The sequence below is a fragment of the Bos javanicus genome, chromosome 11 (assembly GCF_032452875.1).
Source record: "Bos javanicus breed banteng chromosome 11, ARS-OSU_banteng_1.0, whole genome shotgun sequence".
Lineage (NCBI taxonomy): Eukaryota > Metazoa > Chordata > Mammalia > Artiodactyla > Bovidae > Bos > Bos javanicus.
Genome location: NC_083878.1, coordinates 14,687,654 through 14,710,760, shown reverse-complemented (window position 1 = coordinate 14,710,760; position 23,107 = coordinate 14,687,654). Strand labels below are relative to the sequence as shown.

Here is a 23,107-nt window from a genome sequence, read left to right as displayed (position 1 = left end):
GCCCCTATTCATTCACGCAGTTGTGAAGCACAGTGGTTAAGAATCATAGAAAGAGATATCCCATGGCAGCTTCCTCTGCCAGCTTCCTGTTTTTTTCTTACTCCATAGATGCAGATTCTGCCCAAGAAGCCCCTGCATTGCAGAGGGACTGGAGATCTGTATGATCTGTTTATTTCGCAATTGACAAGGGTAAGGGGGCCTTTTTGGGGGAGGCGCTTGGGTGCCCTGAATTTAGCTTTATGAAGCTGAGCTAACATTTATTTTGGTAATACTTAAACCTAGTTTTTTTTTTTTTTTTACAGACCCTTCTATAAATTCTGTTTGTCCTACATCAATTAAGTGCCAGAGTATCATATTAAAAGCCATTTATCATAAGATTTTTTTTTTTTAAGTCCTGTTCACAACAAGTCAGACAAGCATGAGTCATGTTTCTACAATGTCAAATCTGGGGTCATTTAGAATATAAATAATATTGGATATATGTAAATTAAATTTCACTACAATGAAAATTTTTAAAGGTCTGTTTCTATAGCCTGTCACGGTTATTCTTAATTTGCTTTGTTCCTTTTCCATAAATCTTTCAATCTGTAGAGTGAAAAAGGGACTTGTAAATATGCTATAGACATTGTGGATGGGCGTGGTATCTTTTTCTTGCTGCCAGAAATTAATACCTATATCCTTGAATTCTATGTCCATCCTAGATGCCAGTGAAATTTGAGTTGTATCTTCAGACTGTTCTGTATCTGTTTAATTAGTTTAGGTTTGAGGTGTAGCTGGTGAATCTTTTGGGAGCCAAGATAAGTTTTGTGGGTCTCACTTGGCAGGTTTATAGAGCTAGTGCCAGAAATGATGGTGTTTACAATCAGAATTAAGTAAGGAAGAATTTAATGCTCTTTTAAACTGCAGAAGCATTGGGCAGAGATGATTGTAGCTTTTTTGGGTAGTTGAGAAGATTGATGATAGTGATTTGATGAGCTTACTTTTATATTTGATGATATTGTTAGTAGTAAAATAGCTGCTTTACCTAAAGAACTAGTGTACATTTCTGTAATTTACATAGATATTTTTAATATTCTGTACCTCTCATTTTTGAATGGTTTTCTTTAAATATTAATTTATAGATTTTAAGGATTCAACAACATTATGTATATTATCCATACCACTGTTAATAAATGTTCCACTTTTTAGTGCCAAGCATTGGAAACCTATTTTTATTTTATTTCTTAAATGACTTTTTTTTTTTTTTTTCTGTTTTCTTTAAGCCATAAGGATGAGTTTACCATTATTCCTGTATTGGTTGGAGCTCTGAGTGAGTCAAAAGAACAGGAATTCGGAAAACTCTTCAGTAAATACCTAGCGGAGCCTAGCAATCTCTTTGTGGTTTCTTCTGATTTCTGCCATTGGGGTAAGTTCTAGATTTTACCATTTCATGGTAGAAATTATGTACTTGTGGTTAAAGGTGTCTTTTCATTCTAAGCTCTGATCTTCAGTTATTTATCACTTTCCTTGGAAAGTTACACTTTTAGCAATAATATATAAAGGTGAATAAAAAACTCTTGGTCATTTAAAAAGGATGAGATTGTAATAGGGGATTATGGATACATTTCCAAAGGCGACTGGTATAATTGGATTCACACTGTGAGGGCATCCTTGCTTAGACACTTAGGTTAGTAGGAGTTAAGATCTTTTAACCCCATTTCTAGGTAGAGCTGTGTGATAAATTCTCTGAAGTGAGTTTTTTGGCAGATTAAAACAAATGTTCTTTAGAACGAAGAAGAGCACTGTATGCTATGCCAGTCTTGCTCCACATTTTTTCTTGTAATTAGTCCTTTCTTCTTTCTCTTTTTGCCTTTGGTGCTTAATTTTTGCGCATAGTTGCCTCCAAAGATTATACCTCAAAGTACCCTCCAAAGATTGTAACATGTTAGCTATTAGCACTGTGGTCTTCACTGGTTCATAAGCATAAGAACTTCGAAGAGATTTTTGTTATTGTGAATTAAAAAAAATAAGGAAGCTTCACAATGAATAGATCATAAGGGAAGTGAGATGTTTATGGATGCCTCTTTTAGTTAAATTTTTTTCTTGAATTCTTTGGATACAGTTTGTTCTATTTATTCATTACTGTGATAGAATGTTTCTGAATCCTATTCCTTTTAGGACACTCTTTGACTCATTGATTTAATGGTTTAAGGATGCCAATATCTGTTCATTCTTCAGTTGTTTCTTTGATTATGGTGAAAACATAAGGCTCAACACCATAAATTTTAAGCTACATAATGGCCAGAAAAACACCCTTAATGAGCTATAGGGAGCTCTGGCCTTTACATGTCTTGTCATTGATTGCCAGAGTTGATTCTACATTTATCAGGCCTGGATAGGCTGGTTTCTTCTTCTCTTACATCATGCTGCACTGTGTGTGGCCTTGAGATTTCAGTTCAAGAGAACCATTCTTCCTAATGGTATAGATAACTATTTTGTTATCACTGATTTCTCTGCTGGGGCTGATTATCCCCGCAGGAGACATTTGGAAAAGCCTGGAGACAGTTTTGGCCCTCATAGCTGGAGTGGGAAGGAGGTGGGGATGCTATTGGCATCTAATGAGTAGAGTCCAGCAAAGCTGTTAGGAGCTGTTAGGTAAACATCCTATAACGTACAGGATTATCTTGCCCACATGTCGATAGTGCTGAGGTTGAAAGCCCTAGTTTAGGGTATGCAGGTAGCTCTGTGTGCTACCTCGCCTCTCAGGGTTCTTTAATAATTAATTCTATTTGCTAGTTGGTTTGCTACCTTTGGCAGAAGTTATTTTTTATGGATATAAGTGTATTACTTAGATCTGAAAGGGTTCTTTTCTTGGGGATTTTGAAGTTTAGTCATAAAACTAAGGAGTATCATTATTGGGGGGGAGAAGCTATTTTTCTTAGTATTATGAATGAAGCATGAATAAAGAATAAAGTATTATGAATAAAGAAATTTAAAGTTCCTAAAGCATGTGTCCCTTCCTCTTCACTTTTAAGGCTCTTTGAATTGTTTAAAATCACTTTGTGATCTAAATAATTCACTTCCCTGATATGATAGTATTCTTCAGGGCCTGGACTATCCCTCAATGTTGGTATAGTACAACCACAACATAAATCCACTTAAAAGACGAGATGTTTTAATGTTGCTTTTGTGTGAACTCATCCTTTTTACCTCATTGGTGATTATAAAGCAAATCCTAGTCCGCTACTGTATTTAAGTAGAATGTTGAGAGAGAAAAACAGATTTTGTTTTGTATCTATTTAAATCTTCAGAAAATTATTTAGGCCATTTAATCTACTGATTTCTTGAAAATTTTGGAATTTAAATTGGAGGATCGAATTTTCTGGTTATAATTACAAAAAAGAAGTCAAACTTTCCAAAGCCTGGTAAATGTTAGCTATTGGAATTGTCAAGAGACTAAAACATATTTATATTTACATTTAGTGGTTAAGTAATAGAACCTTTCCAAGTGTTTATTTTTTCAGTATAACTGTCGCTAATAATGCTCATTAAATGCTTACTTTGTACTTACGGAAAGCACTGTACTGATTCTTGTTAGGAAATTTGTTGGAGGTTTGGGGGTAAGTGGAAAGAGTTACATGGACACTATTCCAAAATTGGTAGACTCCTTTCTACAATGTAATAATGACTGCCATTCTTGTAAAGTAAGTTTTCATTTTCTCCTGTACATGCCTATTGAAATAATATGAATCATTGGCTAGTTATGGATTGAACTGTGTTTACTTAAAGAAGATAAATTTCATATTTTTGAAATTCATGCTCTAGTGGCATTGGTCCTCTTTCCTATATGGATGAACAGTAATTTCCATCTCAAAAATCTAGCCTTTTCTCATGACTACAATACTTAGTTTCTTCTTGTTTTAATGATACTATGCGGATTGATTTTATCATGCCTAAGTAATGATAATGCTGAATTCAAAATCATTTCACAGGAAAGATGAATTTTCTGAAGTACTCAAAAGATCTTAAAAGTTTCATTGAGTTAGGCTCTTAATACACTTCACATTTCTGAATAGCTGTTTTTTTTTCTTTAAGAGAAGTCACTTGATTATGGTACAGTTGACCAATTGCTCAGATATATACAGTGGGATTTTTTTCTTGTTGCTGTTAAATAATATGTTAGAGTACTGGCAGTAACGACATCTTTATTTCTAGTGGTTGTTTCTCTTTGTATTCAGTCCGGGTTCTGTGAAAAATAAAATGAAAAACTTGATGATAGAGACAGTTGAGAGACCTATATGTGTGTAACTGGAAGAATTTTGCCTTGTCAACCTTATTTGTTAGCCAATGTCCATTGTAAAAATTAATTTTTTAAAGGGGTGGTTTGCTTTAAAGAGATTCATCTTTCTGATCCCACTTAGCTCTTGTTTAGACTTGAAGGAGATATTGGAGAAATAAAAAAATTGATTAAAATCCTCTGAATTTTTCTTTTTGGGTGAGACAAGCAAAGGGACAGTTTGGAACCTAGATTCTGTTGTGCCCTGTCTTTCTGTCCCCTCATTTGAATCTCCCTGCTTTTGGGGAGCCCCAAATGGTGTTTCTCTGATACCATTTGCGTATCAGGAAGAGTAACATAAGAGAAAGGACGCGTGCCGCTGGTAGTTGACTTCATCCCGGTTAAGTGATGTGTCCCCATGCACTGTGCACTTAAAATGCCACACCTTGCTGGATGGCTCCATTACAGAGAATTTTGTCTGTTGTCAGGACTTTTTAGTTTTTCTAGTTAGTAGAGTTTGTATTCTGTTTTCCTGAGTTTTATTTTTGCTCTTTCCCATATATTCTGTTAATATTTGCTTTTTCCTGATCATCCTGAACTTTATACTTTGAAATTTAGATTATTGACAGCTTTCATTAACATAACTTTCAGTTAACTTCTGAGAAGTTTCTAAATGAAACTGGATCTAACAGAAGTTGATTCTTTAAAGTGGATTCACACTTCTGTTTATTAGATAATTTTCCTTTTAAAGGATAGTTTTAATTTCAAATCAGTTTCAGTAAATTTATTTGGTAAAAGTTAATGATAAATTATTTTGTTAAAATATGAATAAGGTTTATACTACAGTCACTTCAGCAGGTTTGGATTTTTATCTGTAAACTTGCATTTGTATATTTACATAATTTTTAATAAATACATGCCACTTATTAAAAACTGGCATTTCTAGTTTAATATGTATTAGTATATGATTATTCATATTCTCCTCCCTTTCTGTTGTTAGTCTCTTGGGTATGATGGTATTACTATTTTCTAAATATTTAAATTGATTTAAGTTAGCTAATTCCTGAAATATATCTTATTCAAGATATCATATTTGTCTTCTCAAATATTGGTACATAGTGATTTCACATATTTAGGGTTTTGATCTTTTGCGAGTTTGAGAGAAAGCCAATAATTTTACATTGTAACTAAGACTTCAGAATGAAAGGACTATAGTATATTGCTTATAAAAATGAATACCTTATTTGATGCTACTTAGATAATATTTTCTTTATGAAACATTTTTTCTTTGGTAGTGATTTCAATTAAATGTCCCTAGTTTAGGTCCTTAGTGTAGAATGGTCTAATAGTCTTATCTCAAGGTGTTGTGAGGTTGAACTCAAATATTTAAACATATAAAGGGATTAAGTAAATGTATAATAGTACAGTTTTTCCTGGACATACATCAGGAAGTCTGTTTTGCTCACTGATCTTTTGGGGGCTTTATAGAACAACTTTCCAAGCTCAATATTTATTTCTGCAATCTAGCATATAGCTTAATGTTGAGATAGTTAATTTTTTTTTTACTTCCTGTTTTGAGGTATTTCAAAAGCAGTGTTGGTTCTTGTGCCATTCATTGTTGTGTTTGTCCTCATTAGTTGACTGTTGTGTGTTAAACAGACATCCCTGGAGCTTACTCTCCACACTCTGTGAATCCACTCATTAATCACCAGTCACCTTTGGAGATGGGAAAATTACTTACCTGTATTTCTTTTTCTCAGAAAGCGTGCTCTGGAATGGATTCACAAATGAGCTACCCTCCTTCCCTCAAAGAGTAAGGTTTCTGCTTTACAGGATTTTTTTCTTGGGTTATTTTTCCTCTCATCTTTTGAATTTGAAAAGAACTGAGGGAAGGCACCTGAAGAAACTACTGACATACTCACTAGGGGAGTTCCAAAGCTTGTGCTGCCCCTAGGGGCAGTGTCAATGGCTCTTAAAGCTAGAAAGCTCATACTTGGAGTTGAAACAGGGGCTCAAAGAATCCATTTTCCCAGTGTACCTTCTGAAAGGATAAGTTTCAGGTAAGTAATTTTCTCTTACTATGTGATATGCTTAATTCATACTTATATAAAAGTTCACACGTCCAGTTCTCCAGGCACATAGGCAACCGTATTTGTTCACTTTAGCTGCATAAGCTTTACTGAACGTTAGAAATACTGTGAAACAAAACTCATGAGGTACATGAAATCATAATATATTTTAAATGAGCAATATTTGAAGGTGCATCAATGAACAGTGTATTGTATTAGTGTCGTTTCTTTTATTTCTTAGTAAATAAAATCTTGATAAACTTTATTTTTAATAATTGGAAGCAAAAAAATCTTTTGAATTCAAATTGCAAATGGTGTTTAAGTAAAGGTGTTATGTGTGTGTACTCATGTGCTTTCACATGTATATGCATACATACGTATGTACGTATTAATGCATTTAGGCTAGGACAATGGCAACTATTTACGTTAAATTTGATGCTTTCTCTAAGCGTGTTGACCAGAATGAATTACTGAAGTAATTTTGAAATGTTTGTAAAATTAAATTATCATGAGACAGTTTGAGCTGTTACAAGTAAGATACTTTTTTCAATGTAGTAGCTATAGAAGTGTGAATTTAGCTTCTTAACAGAAATTCTTTAGTGCTTATCAAATATTTCTATTCAGTTCTTCAGCTACTAATTTCGAGATGGCTACTAAAACATAGCAAAAAGTAGATAACAAAATATTAAAACATTTGCTTATTTATTTTCTTTGTATTTTGTCATTCTTACTAAATCACATGTTGATTTAGTATTTTAACTTATTTTAAACATTCTGTGTACTTCTGTCTTCAGAAGCAGTTTTTAAGTGAATGTTACATTGAAAATGGTCCATATGAATAAGATAGCATTTTAAAATATAGTTTACACTTTTGATGTATGATTAAGGCAGGTTTAACCAACTTCAGCAATTTGAAACAGCAGCTCTAAAATTGAAAATAAGTAGAAAAGACTTTTGAATAGCAAATGTCACAAAGTACACACATTTTTCTCTGCACTTGAGAGTGGCCATCTTGAGATAAGACAATTATGTCCCAGTAACAGGGATTATTGGCAACTAAAACTAACAGTTATTGTCAGAAGTAAGAAAAAGAGAATGTATTAGTATAAACTTGAAGCAGCTCAGGTTCAAAGAGTGGAGCAGGATACGTCATTCCACTTCTGCTGCATCTGGACACAGTCTTGCGACTGCCCAGTACACGTCCAGTTCTCCAGGCACATAGGCTAATTACAGTGACAGTGAGTTAGAATTTTCTTGTCCAGGATTGTTTATTTGATTGTTTATTCATTTCACAGACGATGTGAGGCAGCTTTATCTAAAGAACTTTGCAATAAAAGTCGAAATTTAGTACCAGTGAATTGAATCACTAAGTTATTACGATAGACTTTAGATTTGTCTTTGAACCTTCTGAGACCAGCCTGGCAAATAGGAAAAATAGGGTAAATTATGTAATGCATGTTAGATAGGAGTAAGTACATATAGTCTTTAAAGAAAAACAAAGCTGTACCTAACTCTAAGTTTTGAAGGAAATGTCTGATGAATTGTTTAATATAGAGATATTGAGTGATAGAGTTGTCACTGTTTAAGAATTTTTTTAGTTCAAGGACTGTAACAGATCTGATAGTTATAGCAACATACAGTAATTTCCAGTGTTTACCAGAAAAGGTTGTTAATATTCAAAATGCAGGTAATTGTCTCAGAAACCTATTGTTTGATTCTAGGATATCATGAATTGTAAGATGCAATATTGATTTAATAGTGGTGCTCGGTGGGGGAGTGGGGGGAAATAAGAATTGCCACATTGAGTAGTTATACATGTTAATGTACGTGAAAAGTTAATATGTGAAAGCTAAGGAAATACGGTATATTGTAGAAAGGTGACTATCAGAGATGATCAGCATCAACAAGTTAATGAAATGTTAAAAATTGTGAAGTATGGTTTCTCTCAAAAAGGACATCCAAAGGGTTTTATAATTTTACATAGCTCGTGATCTGTAAGATGATATTTTTTAGTGAGATAAATAGAAAACTTAAAAATCATAATTATCCAGTCAAAGAAACCCATCTTCTCAGATGCGAGGATAATAATTGGCTATGTGAACTTTGCTGTAAAATTTCAGCACAAAGACGCATCGTATGTGTGTACACGATTAGTGTACTCTAATGCCTTCAGAATTGTACTTTGATGCATCTTTGAAAATAAGGAATATAAAAATATTGAGTTCTTGAAAATAAAGGCATTGCTGAAAAACAAGTTTTGATATATCTGAAATACAACACAATCAGTTGAATAATAATCTGTAATTAATTATGAATATGTTTAACTTTTGGCTTTTATATGAACATAGTAGGAAGCAAAATTCACTTCCTGAGCCTTTTGTTTCTCCCTTTTTAAACTTCTTCCATTTGCCCTCTCTGTTCTTTGGAGAATAACTAAACATTGACTGTTCTGTGCTTGTACCCTTATGGAGACTTCATTGTCAGAGTAGAACTTACTTGTTAAATTTATACTTTTGTGTATCCTACTTAAAGGCACTTGTATTAATCGTTTTCTAACATTTGCAACAGTGACATAAATTTTAAAAATTTAGATCATAAAAATTATACAAGCCACATATATCTCTGACTTACATTTTTTTTTTTTTTCTGTAGTAGAGATTAAATCTTTGCATTTGTACAACAAAAGCCAAGCTTTCGTTGGTTTGTTATATTGAGATAGTTTCCTTAAGCCAAATCTTCTTGAATCATGTTCTTTGGGTTTACTTTCCATTATAGACCGATATAATATGTTTTAACAATGCTTCTAACTTTTAAACTGTTTCTCCTTAGTCTTTTGTATTGCTTGTGACTTTAAGGTTTTACAGTTTGAAATAGTTTTTAACCTTGTAAAACACTGATGATATATCATTTCTTTATTACCTTCCCAAATATGCCTTTTATTTTTACATACAAGGGCTCTTGGGAATCATTCTCTCAGAGGCTTAAGCTGTGCTTTGCCTTCCGTGAGAACTGAAATTATTTGGTAAGCGCTTGCTTTCTTTTTAGCTTCTAATTTTTCCCTATTTTATTTTGTACATGATATTTGTTTCAAGGTCAAAGGTTCCGTTACAGTTACTATGATGAATCCCAGGGGGAGATTTATAGATCCATTGAACATCTAGATAAAATGGTAAGTCCTTCAGGTGTGGGATTTTACTGCTCTAAGATTTTTTTCTTTAATTTCAGATTAGTGACTCAAGACTTATTATGTTAAGGTATACAATGGGCTGATAATTCTTTCCCTATCTTTAAATGTGCAAAATATATATTGTAATCATGTGATATTGATTATAAAATAATCCCTGTTCTATTAGTAGAGATTTCCTTCATCTTAATTTTATTTGATTAATTAATTATGCTTTGAATAATTAGATACAAATTTTAGATACCATTTGGGGAATGTCTTGGTTTTAGGGACAATAGGATACTAATGCCACTACTTACTGTTAAGCAGAGACAATCATAGGAAATTCTAAGTTTATTTTATTACTTAATTCTATTTTTTGGCCATTTGGGTTTTCCTAAATGGAATTTGGATTTGTTTTAAATTAGAATTTTAAAACATTATTGTATTCTTTACTAGCCCAGGAATTCAGTAGATATTGATCCTGCAGTCAAAACTGCAGATATTGTCAAAATCTACAGTCAAAATATCCTGCGGATATTGAGTCAAAACCTCAAGTTTTCCTTGAAGTAGGGTGGTTAGAGTACTTGCTTTAATATTTAGTATTTAATATTTTAGATAATATTTAATGTTTTAGAGACATGCAGATCATTTTGGTATCGACTCATAATGGAATATTAAATCTAGCAAATATATCACTAATTTTCTCTGATCTTCAACAGATTGTTTCAGTTTTATAGTCCTCAATTTGTCATCTCTAAGATGAGAGACTTGGAGAGACTTAGTCTCTAAATTATCTTTAAACTCTTATCAACCTTTAACTCTGTAACCTGTAATCTGTTAAAATCAACTTGGCCAATTTGTGATAAGCTTTATGGGTATGTTTTAATATAAGAATATTTAGTCAAAGTAGAAATACATTTTAGTAAAGATTTTGGATCTGAAGCTATAAGTAGATTATATTGAGTAGTATTATTTTATTAAAAGCCAAATGGAATAAATGCAGTTACTCAGGAGATTTTATCATATTTAAATTTATCATGTTACTTTAAATCCGATTATGGCCTAATACTTTTGCCTTTGAAATTTTGTTTGAATTTTGATTCACTGACTTTTTTTTTTTTTGCCTTATTATATTGTCATGTTCGTCAATTAATTCTTTTCTGGCTACTATTCTAATCTTGCTATTCTGAGGTTTAGTTCTCAGTTGCCTCAGAAAACTTTTCTGGTTCTATGTCATTTAATTTCTTCATAAAGCAAATGGTTATTGAGTGTTTACTGTATTCTAATACTGTATGAAGTATTGAAGATACTGAGAAGAGAAAGCATGATCTCTGATTTAATCGACCTTACAGTCTCATCATCCAGTAGACTTAGAAAAGAAGCCATTACAATATAGAGATGTAAGATGTTTAGGAGGCATTTTGGACACACCGGTCTCCATACCGTTCCCCAGTGATGCCATATATGTGCCCTAGCTTAGAGCTTGTGCCCTTTGCACTGGACTGTCTCACTTACTTTATGACTGCTCGGTTTCCACCCTTCCAGTGAGGCCTACTGGCACATCTTACACTCTGCCCTTTCAGCATCCACCATCCACCTTACTTTTCCTCTAAGAAACTAAATATTTCACTTATTTTTTATGTAAGGATATATGTTTTCTTTACAAATGTATCCAAAGTGCTTAGAATAGCTGTTGAAACGTAGGTAGGGGCCCAGCAAATATTTTTCAAATGATTGAGTTGGTGAATATAATCTTTCTGTGTACATAATTAGATTAAACAAATACCCTAATTGTAATCTGAGAAAGAAATAAAAGGAAAAGTAATTTATACTCAATTAATATATATTTGATAATGTTACATGCCCAGGTACCAGCTGTATTCGAGGAGACAGTGGAGTAGTTAGATACTTACAGAGTATCATTAATTCAACAGCTACACACAAACATCTATTTAAAGATGTTTATATTTGTGACTTACATTACCAAGTTACATGAGTGAGTGAATAATTCACCAATTCTAAAATGGTGAATAATTCATAGGAAAACTGTAAATTAAACAAAGTATAGTTTTCCCTCACTTTATATGATAGTTTGTTTTTGGGAAATCTATATTAAAATCATACAAAACATCTTTGTGTTTGTATGTAAAATGGTGTTAAGACTGTAGATAATTATAAGCAGGTTTTTCTCATATATGGACATGAAAGTGAAGTTGCTCAGTCGTCTTTGTGACCCCATGGACTGTAGCCTACCAGGCTCCTCCCTCCATGGGATTCTCCAGGCTGTGAAAGTGTTAAGGGATAAGAACAGTTCCTTGTGTGTGGGACTGTCCTGTATTGCAGGACAGTCAGCATCCCTGGTTGCCACCCACTAAATCCCCCAGTAGTATCTTCTAGTTATTGGCACAACCCAGAAATATGCCCTGGGTTGGGAAGATATCCTAAAATAAGAAATGGCAACCCACCCCAGTATTCTTGCCTGGAGAATTCCATGGACAGAGGAGCCTGGCGGGCTATAGGATTGTGAAGAGTTGGACATGATGGAGCATTTGAGCATCTAGAAATATGCCCACAATTTTCCACTAAGCCCCTGTGGTGAACAGTTATTTTAAGACCTTTCTATGATGTGCTCAATCATGTCTGACTCTTTGCAACCCTATGGACTATAGCCTTCTAGGTTTCTCTGTCCATGATATTTTTCCAGGCAAGAATACTGGAGTGGGTTGCCATTTCCTCCTCAAGGGGATCTTCCCTTCCAGGGAAGATCTCCCTGACCCAGGGATCGAACCTGCATTGGCGGACGGATTCCTTACTACTGAGCGATCTGGGAATCCACCATTCTAAGACCTTTTGTTGTTCAGTTACTCAGTGTAAAACCTTACCCTGTTCTATTTTTCTTCTTAGCACTTATTACTGTGTGACTTAATATTTGTTGATTTGTTGGTGAAAACCTCCTCTATTAGATTGTAAGCTTCATGAGATCAAGATCTTTATTTTGTATTGGGCTTTTTGTGGTACTCGGTATGTATATCTGTCAAATCAATGGCTGAGGGGATGAGAGAGAGTGAGCAATTAGGCTAGAGAATCTAGAACAGTCTGTTTAAAGGATATCAAATAGGAAAGTGATAGAAGAAGATTGTATGTGAATAGATCATATAGCTGTACTGCAGCAAATGGGTTGGACAGAGGCCGGAGGAGAAATGAGTAGACTAGTTTGATAATCCAAGTGAGACATGGTAATTTGGTTGGGTTGATGATGGGGAAGAGAGGGACAGAGTGGATGTGTCCAGTATATTTTAGAGACAGACTGATGATAAAACTTGGAGGAGAAGGAAGTGTCAAGGGTAATTCCTTCCAGAAAATACAGCAAATTAGTGAATACAACACAAAAGAGGCAGACTCACAGATATAGGGAACAAACCAGTGGTTACCAGTGGGAGGAGGTGAGGGGCAACATAGGTCGGGGAGTGGGAGGTATAAACTGTAGGGTGTAAGATAGGCTTATAAGGATGTATTGTACAACGTGGGGGATAGAGTTAGTATTTTGTAATAATTGTATATGGAATGTAATTTATAAAAAAATCTTTTAAAAATTAAAAAAAAAGATGTTTCTTAATTATCTGGCTTATGCTGCTGGTTATGTCTTTGTTCTCTGCGCTTAGGTCATAATCACAAGATGATAAGACTAGTTTTTTTACAAGGGAGGGTGATCATAAATTCAAATATTAGGGATATGTTTTATTTGCTCTTACAAATAGCAAGGCATCCAAGTGGAGATATCAGGCAAGTAGGCATTTGGATTTTCTTTTCACCAATTATTTTTGAGTACATTTAAATTTAAAGTTCTAGGCACTGGTGAAAATAAGGCAACAAATAAGCTCACTTGATCTCACAGAAATTTTATTCTATCTGGAGGAGACACACACACACATATATATATATATTTTTAAAGAGGGCAATGGCACCCCACTCCAGTACTCTTGCCTGGAAAATCCCATGGACAGAGGAGCCTGGTGGGCTGCAGTCCACGGGGTTGCAAAGAGTTGGACACGACTGAGCGACTTCACTTTCACTTTTCACTTTCCTGCATTGGAGAAGGAAATGGCAACCCACTCCAGTGTTCTTGCCTGGAGAATCCCAGGGACAGGGGAGCCTGGTGGGCTGCCGTCTGTGGGGTCGCACAGAGTCAGACACAACTGAAGCGACTTAGCAGCAGCAGCAGCAAGGATATAGTATATGTTAGTTTCCAAAAGTGATGTGTGCTATGCAGAAAATATTAACAGGGTTTTGAAAAAGCGTATAATTCTAGGCTGCTTTAGATTGAATGCTTGGAAAAAGACTTCCTGAGGAAGAACATTAAATTGAGGTATAAATGATAAGAAGGAACAAACTCAGTAGATAAGAGGGAAGAAAACATTCTAGACAAAACTGTCTTATGATGGGAAGAGGCTAGTGTGTTAGAAGAAAGGGAAAAAGATCAGGGTTATAGGAGTATAGGAGATAGGGATAAGAATGATACAGCTCAGGTAAGAGAGGTGGGCCGGGAATCAGATAATGTAGGGGTTTAACTTCCAGGATAGAAAATTTATGTGAATACAGTGGGAAGTGAAATGATGGAATAATAAAATAATTATTTTAAAGGTTGCTTTGTTGGTTGTATAGAGAATGGATTCTACAAAAGGATCAGGAGTAGTAACAGTGGGCATTGGCAGGAGTTGTGGGGAGAGATGCTAGTAATTTGAACCAGGGTGGTATTAGTGAAGATGGAAAGAAGTTCATAGATTTGAGTTCTTGTATTCCACAGGGCTTTGCTAATGGATTAACTGTATTGGTTTGGAGCTCAGAGAAGAGATCTGGAGTAAGTTTGGGAGTTCTCAACATGTAGTTGTTAATCAAAGCCAAGGCAGAGATGGGATTGTCTACTGTAGTAATTCCCAACCCCATCTTTACAACTGAAATCACTTGTGGAACTTTCTCAAAATAGACTTGCCCATACCTGCCCCTGGGGATCCCCTTTTAATAATATGGAGAGAGTCCAAACAACTGTATTCCAAAACCAGCTTTGAAGGTGAGTTGGAGCTAGCCTATTATGGACCCTGATCTGTTGAAAAAGAACAGAATTTCCTATTCATTTTCTTACCCTTTGTTTTCTGCTCAGCTACGTAATTTGTGGACTTTAATCAGAGAACATTTAATTTTGCAAATGTAAGAATTCATCAATCAGTGAGTTGATGCTTTTAGCACAAGGGAAATGTTTCCCTAAAACATTGGTTTACCTGGTGCTCTGAAGTTACTGAACATAATAGCATCATTTGGAATTTTTTAGAATAGAGGACATATTTAAGTAATATTATTGTTCTATGTGTATATTGTATATTACAAACATCTATAGTTAACATTTCTTTTAGCCTGCCTTCTAACTTTGTTGATTTTTAGGTTATATTAAAAGGACTAGCTTTGTTTGTCTTTCTTGATGTGTATGATCAGTTGGATAACTAGACCCTGGTTTCTTACTTTGAGGAAGAGCAAGAAGAGTCACATTTACCCATTGGCATGATTCTTGTAACTTCTGAAATTTTTTGCCTCTTCTGCTCACTTCTTAGGCTTTGAAACTTTTACAAATTTTGGTTCAGCAGAACCAATAAGCTTTAGGTTGAATTCCAAATCTACCGTACTTTACATATGCAAAATTATTGGAAGTTAGCTTTAAAATTTTTATTTAAATAGCCTGGAATATAATTTTGGAATAAATATTGAATATTTGCTTCATTTTAATATGCTTGAATTTAATAGTTGATATAACATTTGACTTGAACTTGATTTTTGTGGTCCATTTATTGAAACACTTATGTAATATATGTCTATATAATTTTCTTTTCTTTTTTTTTTTTATTGTATTAGTTTTGCCAAATATCGAAATGAATCTGCCACAAGTATACCTGTGTTCCCCATCCTGAACCCTCCTCCCTCCTCCCTCCCCATACCCTCCCTCTGGGTTGTCCCAGTGCACCAGCCCCAAGCATCCAGTATCGTGCATCAAACCTGGACTGGCGACTCGTTTCATACATGTTATTATATATGTTTCAATGCCATTCTCCCAAATCTCCCCACCCTCTCCCTCTCCCACAGAGTCCATAAGTAATATATGTCTATATAATTTTCAAAGGGCTCTTAAGTGTTGTTTTTTTTTTTTATTAGCATGCTGTTAATTCAAGTTATAAGTCCATTCTGGGAGTTAGAATAAATGGATTAAAATAACAAGAATGGTTAGCTGTATACATATACTCATGTATATATGATTTTATACATGTAAGTATATCTATACACTCAATATTATGCCAGCTCTTATGCAGTGTGTTTTCTTAATTGATTATGTGACCAAATGGTGAATATCCTACTGTATATTCCTTTTATGAATATCATTTTATGTTGTAAAGTTTCTTTCATTTAAGAATTAATATCATAATTTCTATATATCAATCTTTTCAGAGGAGAATATAGTAGGATACTTCTATACAAGTATTGCAAAAATGTTAGCAATTCTGAATTGTAATTATACCTTTGGAAAGTTTGATAGAGTGAAAAGATTATTTTAAGTATAAAATTATAAAATTTTAGATTTTATTTTGAAACTTATGTTAAGTTTTGGTGCCTTTTTTGTTATCAGAAGAGTCTTTTTAAACATAGTTAATAAAATGTTAGAAAATAAAGTTTTTAGGCTCCAAAATCAAAAGAAAAATTGCTGATTTTTTGACGGGAGGAATTTTATGTCTAGCATTTGGATATCTTGAAAATTAATTATGTGAAGAAAACACGTAAGGAAAGAAAAATATATAGGAAAACAAGCTGAATCTTTGAAATGTTGTAGTTTGGAGGAAAAAAGTAACTAGTTGTAAGAGATGTAGATTCTGAAAGCCTTACAATATTACTGACTACTGGCCATGTTTTTTGGTAATTAGTATGTTGCAATTTCAGTTTGTATAGTGACCAAAGTAGAGCACATTTTAAGATATTGATTTCTGTGAACCTTTTAGATAACATACTTGAAACAGCAGCCACATTTATACATATTTTATATATAGTTGATTGTAGGTTATTTTTCTGTACTGCTTTTGATGTAAACCAGTGTTTGCTTATGGCTAGTGGCATTTATGATTTGGCAGAGAGAATCTGAAAATGTCATTGTAGTCATCTTTTTAACTTCTTTTCCTTCCAGATTTATAATAGTCACTTTATTTACTTTGAACTTTAGCTGCTTCTCTTCCTGTTAATCTTTTGAAAGTAAAATCGTTCATATTTGTCTCCTCACACTTCTTTCTCTTGAACTTAGCCCGGTCGTTTCTTTAGTAGTTGCTACTAGTTTCACAATATCTTCCTTAAGGTAGCTGTTTATTAGTACATTTGTTCTTAGCACTGCTATGTTTAGAGTGGTTTTTTTCCCCATAAAATTTCTTTCATTCTAAGATTTTATCTTGGTACCTCTTAAAGAAACTAGAATATTTCCTTTTCCTACCTCATCTTCCTAAATGTGTACCCATCTCTCCAACATAAATGTGTATCCTTATTTTAAAAAAGAAGGCCACAGTCTTAATGATATGATAATATAATTTTAGTTATGTGTTAATAATTGAAAGATATGGTTCAGTTCTTATTTCTCAAAGACTTCTAAAAATGTTTTGCTACTCTTTTTGGTGTTTGTTTCTTTAGAGGGAGATTATTTCTAGGTAATAGTATTTAAAATTAAGTGAAATTTACGTAATATATTATATATAGGTAGACTTTTAAAACGGAGAAGGTGATAGCACCCCACTCTAGTACTCTTGCCTGGAAAGTCCCATGGACGGAGGAGCCTGGTGGGCTGCAGTCCATGGGGTCGCTAGCGTCGGACACGACTGAGCGACTTCACTTTCACTTTTCACTTTCATGCACTGGAGAAGGAAATGGCAACCCACTCTAGTGTTCTTGCCTGGAGAATCCCAGGGACCGGGAAGCCTGATGGGCTGCTGTCTACGGGGTCGCACAGAGTCGGACACGACTGAAGCGACTTAGCAGCAGCAGCAGCAGCAGACTTTTAAAAAGGGAAAACCTTTGTTATCTTATTAGAGTTCTGAATTTGCAGCTTTGCTAGGTGAACTGCCTGTTCAGTTTAGGATGACCAGGTAGGATTTGACATTACAAACTTTCACTTATTACTTGGAGAGTCAGCACAATGATAGATTCCCTTTGCTCTTCTTCCCTTCAAGGTAGGAAGTTAGCTTTCAGTCTGAGGATTTCTTGTCAAAGCTGCTAAATTCCTCAGAAACCCATATGGTCATTGTGATGGATAGGCAGTTGGATATAATGTCTTGTTGTATTTTAGAGCTGAATGGGTAGTGACCCACTTCATTGCTTCCTATTAGATTAAATTCATTAAGTTCTTAATCACATTAGATTAAGTTCAAATTCTCAATATACCAGGCCCTACCAAGCTTTCTATCACCTGGACATTAGATTTACTGATCATCTCTTCCAGTATTTTAAGAAATAGAAGAGTTCTTTAGGCATATTTGGGAAGCACTTTTATTTTTCATCTTTTTGGAATTTGGGCAGTAGCATCAAACTGGCGTTTTTTTATCTTCTTTGAATTTTGGTCATAGTAGTTTCAGAATTGTTAGAATCAAAACATAAATATATATAAAAGCTTATTTGTCACTGTTCCGTGTTAATTAATGGGTGTTCCATTTTGCAGTTTTACTAATCGTTTTTATTGTTTTTGCATACTTTATGAATTTTCTAGTTGGTGAGGTTCACTCATGAGAAATGCCTCACTTTTTCTGTCTATCCCTTATTTGTAAAAAGGCATACCTCTTAACTGTTGTATTTGTCAGAGAATTGAGTATAATAAAATTGATTCTTGCCCTGGTAGGTACATAACGCACTTCAGGGAATTAAAATTTTAAATTTAATCTCTTAACTTCCATTACCTCAATTTTTTGCTTTCTGTATTGTAATTTAACTATTGTATCTTCATTTTGAACACTTTATTTAGTAGTGTCTTCTTTACATTTATAATTTTATATTTTCTGTGTGAAGTTTCTTGGCCACTTACTTTGAATTCTTTGTCTTCTACAAATGTGATCATTAGTTTTCTCTTTGAATTATTCATGTTAATATATATAAATGTAATACATTTATTCACAGTGTGCTTTTGAGATTTTAATATTAAGGTACATATTGTACCTTTAATGTTACATAATGTATTACAAAGTGGAATTTGATTTAGGGTAAGCTGTCCTAGACTTCATCCAGGAGCTTTGAAAATTCTTTTATAAGATGTATAGCATTTGTAGCTATGTGCGAGTATTAAAGGTTTATTGATATTTCTCTTGCTATTCTGTATGAAGTAGAGTAAGTAAATGAGAAGGAGCCTAGGATTAGAAATTTAGAGACAAGTTTTTAACCTTTTTAATGTATAGTTTCTTCATCTTTAGGGAGTTAGACCTTGATTATTCATATTTATGGAAGAGATTTATAACTCCATCTCTGTATTATTATTTGCTGTAGAAACATATTGAGTGATTTTCTATGTACCAACATCATAATACTAATCATTTATCTTAGGTTTAACTTTTAAATTAGTTCATATGCCACCTAGTTGACAGGAGAAAACCAACTTAGCATTAAACACTGGTTTTGGATAAATTTGAGAGTGGCTAATTGATGTGCAAGAAGTTGGAAGTTGACCACACACATAGGCTTATCTTTCAGATATATTTGTAGAAAAATATGATAATGTTTATGAAAAACTTGGATATTCTGAAGAAAGATTCTTTATAAAATTAAATTTTGATTTAAATGTTGCCACTGCAGTATTTGTACTGTGTCACTTGCTAACTGCTGTCATTTTCCAGATGAGTGTTCATTTGATTACTGTAGACGCTTTTACATTGTGCTTGTTAAAATATGTTGAAATACAATTAAAAAACACACAAATTATGTTTTTTAAAAAAAGACACAATTATGTCACTTGATTCATTAGTTAAACCACAATTTACATTTCTCTCAGAGGATATTAATCCACTTCATTGAACATAAGTATAAAGTATTTTACCTGGGTAAGAAAATAAGGTGACGTAGTTAGTGAATGGATGAGTTTAGAATCATTGGTTTATTTGCTTGATTCAGATGAGTTAAAGTTGCTCTATATCGATGTATTATGAACACATTTGAAGGCATTTGCAGAATACAGAATTAATTGTGTAATTGTGTAATCTCTGATTGGACATTTGTCCAAATCAGAGATCGTTTCTATAGTAGTCTAAAAAATTTTGACTCTCAGTTAAAATTTTGAAAACAAAACATTCTAGTTTAAAAGAGAGAGAACTTTTATTTTTTCAGCTTGTTTGTAAAGACTTATTTTGCTTAAGCTTATATCAGTCTGTTATGAGCTTTAAATTGATTAAAAATATATTAACTATTTTCTTAGTTTGTGGTGTCATTTATCACATACCTAAATAATTACTGATAATTAAAATGCCTTACACACTGTTGATATTTAAGTATATGTAATGGAAGTAGTAAAATTATAATCAGCTCTTGATTATGTCAGTGGTATGAGTAATATAATGGACATGAGAAAATAACCATATATCAAATCTAATTTTAGATTTTGTATGAAAATGTTCATAACAGGTTTACTTGTATAAATCGTGTGTGTACACACACACATATGAAAAATGTAAAATCCTGAAATGTTTGAGGATTTGTGAGCTGAGTGACAACTGGGGAACGTGGTGTAGAAACATCCCAGGAGGTTAGAGAAAACTAAACTGGGGATTAAATGTTTTTGTTAATAAAATGTGTGTATTGTTGAGAGTTGACTATAATGAGATTACCTTGGATGAATGAGTGAAGTATCAACTTCACTAAGTAATGTGTTTTCTTTATTGGAAAATTATGATCATTAGCTTTAAGTAGCTGTTTTAAAATGTAATTAAATTTAATTAGGAAATAATAAGTTGTCCTATTTTCTTTTTCTTTCATTCTTTTTTTTTTTTTTTTAGGGTATGAGTATTATAGAACAATTAGATCCTGTATCTTTTAGCAATTACTTGAAGAAATACCATAATACTATATGTGGAAGACATCCCATTGGGGTGTTATTAAATGTGAGTATCCTTAGGAAGCCTTGTTTTGTTTTGTTTTTTAAAGAAAACATTTAATCTTATTATGTTTTGGAATATCTTAATTGATACCATCTGTGACAGCTTATTAGCTTTAGTTTTAGGTATATGTAGTAAATTTTCTTTCTAGTGCCTTTAAGATAATTTAAATTTTATTGTTTTGGTAATTTAAGGTTATTTATCACTGTATGACTGGCCAAGACTTTCTTTTAAATACAGAGAGTTTTTTAGAGTTGAAACTCATTTTTTCCTCTTGACTCTTAGCCAGTTCCAGTATGCTCTTTACAAATATAAACCAAAGTAAGTTTTCAAGAGATATGGTCTTACTAATTTGGGGGTTTTATTTAGTGTTCTTGACTCCATAAAAAATAAGTGGAAGATTCTGTGCCTGAGTTTTAGATATTGATAATTTAATAAAGCAAGGCAAATGGTATGTTTTTCTTCTTATAACAAAGACAATAATATTTCATTTAAAGACTGGTAAAGAGGCAGAAGTTTTTGATTAACTGGACTTTCTAAAGAGATAATAACATTAATTTTTTCCCTAATAAAACTAAAATTGGAAGAAAATGTGAGACTCAAAAAGAAGAAAATGTGTACTCAGGAATGGGAAGAGGAAGGAATAATGGGCTCATTGTTTGGAGAGGCAGAGAAATCATGGAATTGGTAATGTAGTCTAGAATAGTCTAGGGTAGGAACCTAAAGGTCTAGCATTACTGTGCTGTAATTTGAAAGATAGTACATTGTGGATTTTTAGGAAAGGTCTTCTCTTAAGCAGTATTGACTGTAAGAGTCTGTTAAGGGCTTAAATTGATCTCTGAAATTTAAACAAGACTAATCTATACTAATTTACTAAAGTTTGAATTGGATCAAATAAAACTTCACTAAGTAAAATTTTAGTAAAATAAATGATGAACCAATTTACAGTTAGATTAAATTCCTGGTATACCTCTTAGATTTGGTACTTAATTTATATACGTTTAAAATTTAATCAATGTCAGAGAAAGAAAACACTCCCAACATTTCAAGACGACAGTGGCCAAGGTTTGGTTTTGTGAATAGAGAGAAAGATACTATGCTTTAAAATTTTTTTATTTTTTAAGTGGCTTTATTAAATACAGGGAGAGATAGAGTGGAAGATGACTGATATTTATCAAGAAGCTAGATTAGGATTTGTTCTTTGAGAGAATGAAATAAAGAATTCTTTTTCCTATTTAATGTGAGGTGATGGGAAATCCAAGAAACGTAGAGTGGGAGGGATCTAGGCTTCGTTTGTGAAGTGAACAAAGTTAAGCTACCAGTGCGTTCAGAGAGTGCTCACTTTTTTTGTGATGTCTGTCATAACCAGTTTTTTTCTTTTCCTAGGCTATCACAGAGCTGCAGAAGAATGGAATGAATATGAGCTTTTCCTTTTTGAATTATGCCCAGTCCAGCCAGTGTAGAAACTGGCAAGACAGTTCAGTGAGTTATGCAGCTGGAGCACTCACGGTTCACTGAAGCTCTGAATCCTCAGGAATGCCATCTGCACATACTCATGCTCTGTCCAGGGTCCCAGCCTAACCCTTACCAAGATACTGGTCCTGGTTTGGGGGGATTCTGAAACCTCAAACTAATAGAACTTTCTTCTCTTCTTTTCTAGTAGGTGTAGTCCTTCCTTAATTTCAACTCATTAAAAAAAATGCTTTATAGTTTAGAGCAGTGGAAGGAACGCTGGCATCAAAATATTTTGATCAAAAAAAACAGGCAATGTAAAGGCACAGTTGTGGCAGTCAGTTTTTTGAAAGTAACTTGTAAAGCATTTACCATATCCTAATTTGCACTCTTTGCAGACTTGTGCACATATACTCTGCTTTCAGAATAGTTTTGCAAATTGTACACAAACAAACAAAAAGGGTGGAAGCTTTTTAATAAAGAAGTTGCATTTATAAATGATCTGTATTAGAATATAAAATTCTCCAGTTATAGTCAATTACTACCCATATTGTACAACAGATACCTTCTATTTTAGTTGCTAATAAAGGGCTACACAACTCAAAATAGTCTGATTTAAACTTATTGCTCTGTGGTACATATGAAAATTGTTTTTTATTAGTTCCATTTCAGAATTTTTATGTTAAAAGTGGTAAACTTTAGTTCTTATGTAAAAGTATGTTAGGATGTATTTTTATATTTTACATATTTATGTGATTTTTTTTATCACAGATAATAGAGTCATATTTTAAAGTTAGTTTTTAAAATTACATACAGTTTGCCTTTTTATGTGTGACATCACTTTGTGTCATGACTATATTATAATACAATATAATTTCAAGATTGGTAAAGAACACAGATGTAGTTCTGTAATTCTCAGATAGTGTTTGATAGGCAGTAGTCTGCAAATGAGGAAACAATGAAGAATGTTCTTAGTGTTTCTCAAATCATTGCAGACCATACACTGCTGCTATGCTTTTTTAGT

The 23,107-nt window shown here is 33.3% G+C and overlaps 1 protein-coding gene across 3 annotated transcripts in view; it reads left to right on the top strand.

Moving 5' to 3' along the window:
- MEMO1 (mediator of cell motility 1) overlaps positions 1-22,689 on the top strand; it is a 111,133-nt gene extending 88,444 nt beyond the window's left edge. For all 3 annotated transcript variants that reach the window (XM_061431998.1, XM_061431999.1, XM_061432000.1), the window contains 4 exons: positions 1,263-1,405; positions 9,417-9,493; positions 20,533-20,637; positions 22,018-22,689. In XM_061431998.1, the coding sequence (XP_061287982.1) occupies positions 1,263-1,405; positions 9,417-9,493; positions 20,533-20,637; positions 22,018-22,149 (457 nt within the window). In that variant the 3' untranslated portion in view covers positions 22,150-22,689. The remainder of the gene's footprint in view (positions 1-1,262; positions 1,406-9,416; positions 9,494-20,532; positions 20,638-22,017) is intronic.
- Positions 22,690-23,107: the final 418 nt, after the last annotated feature.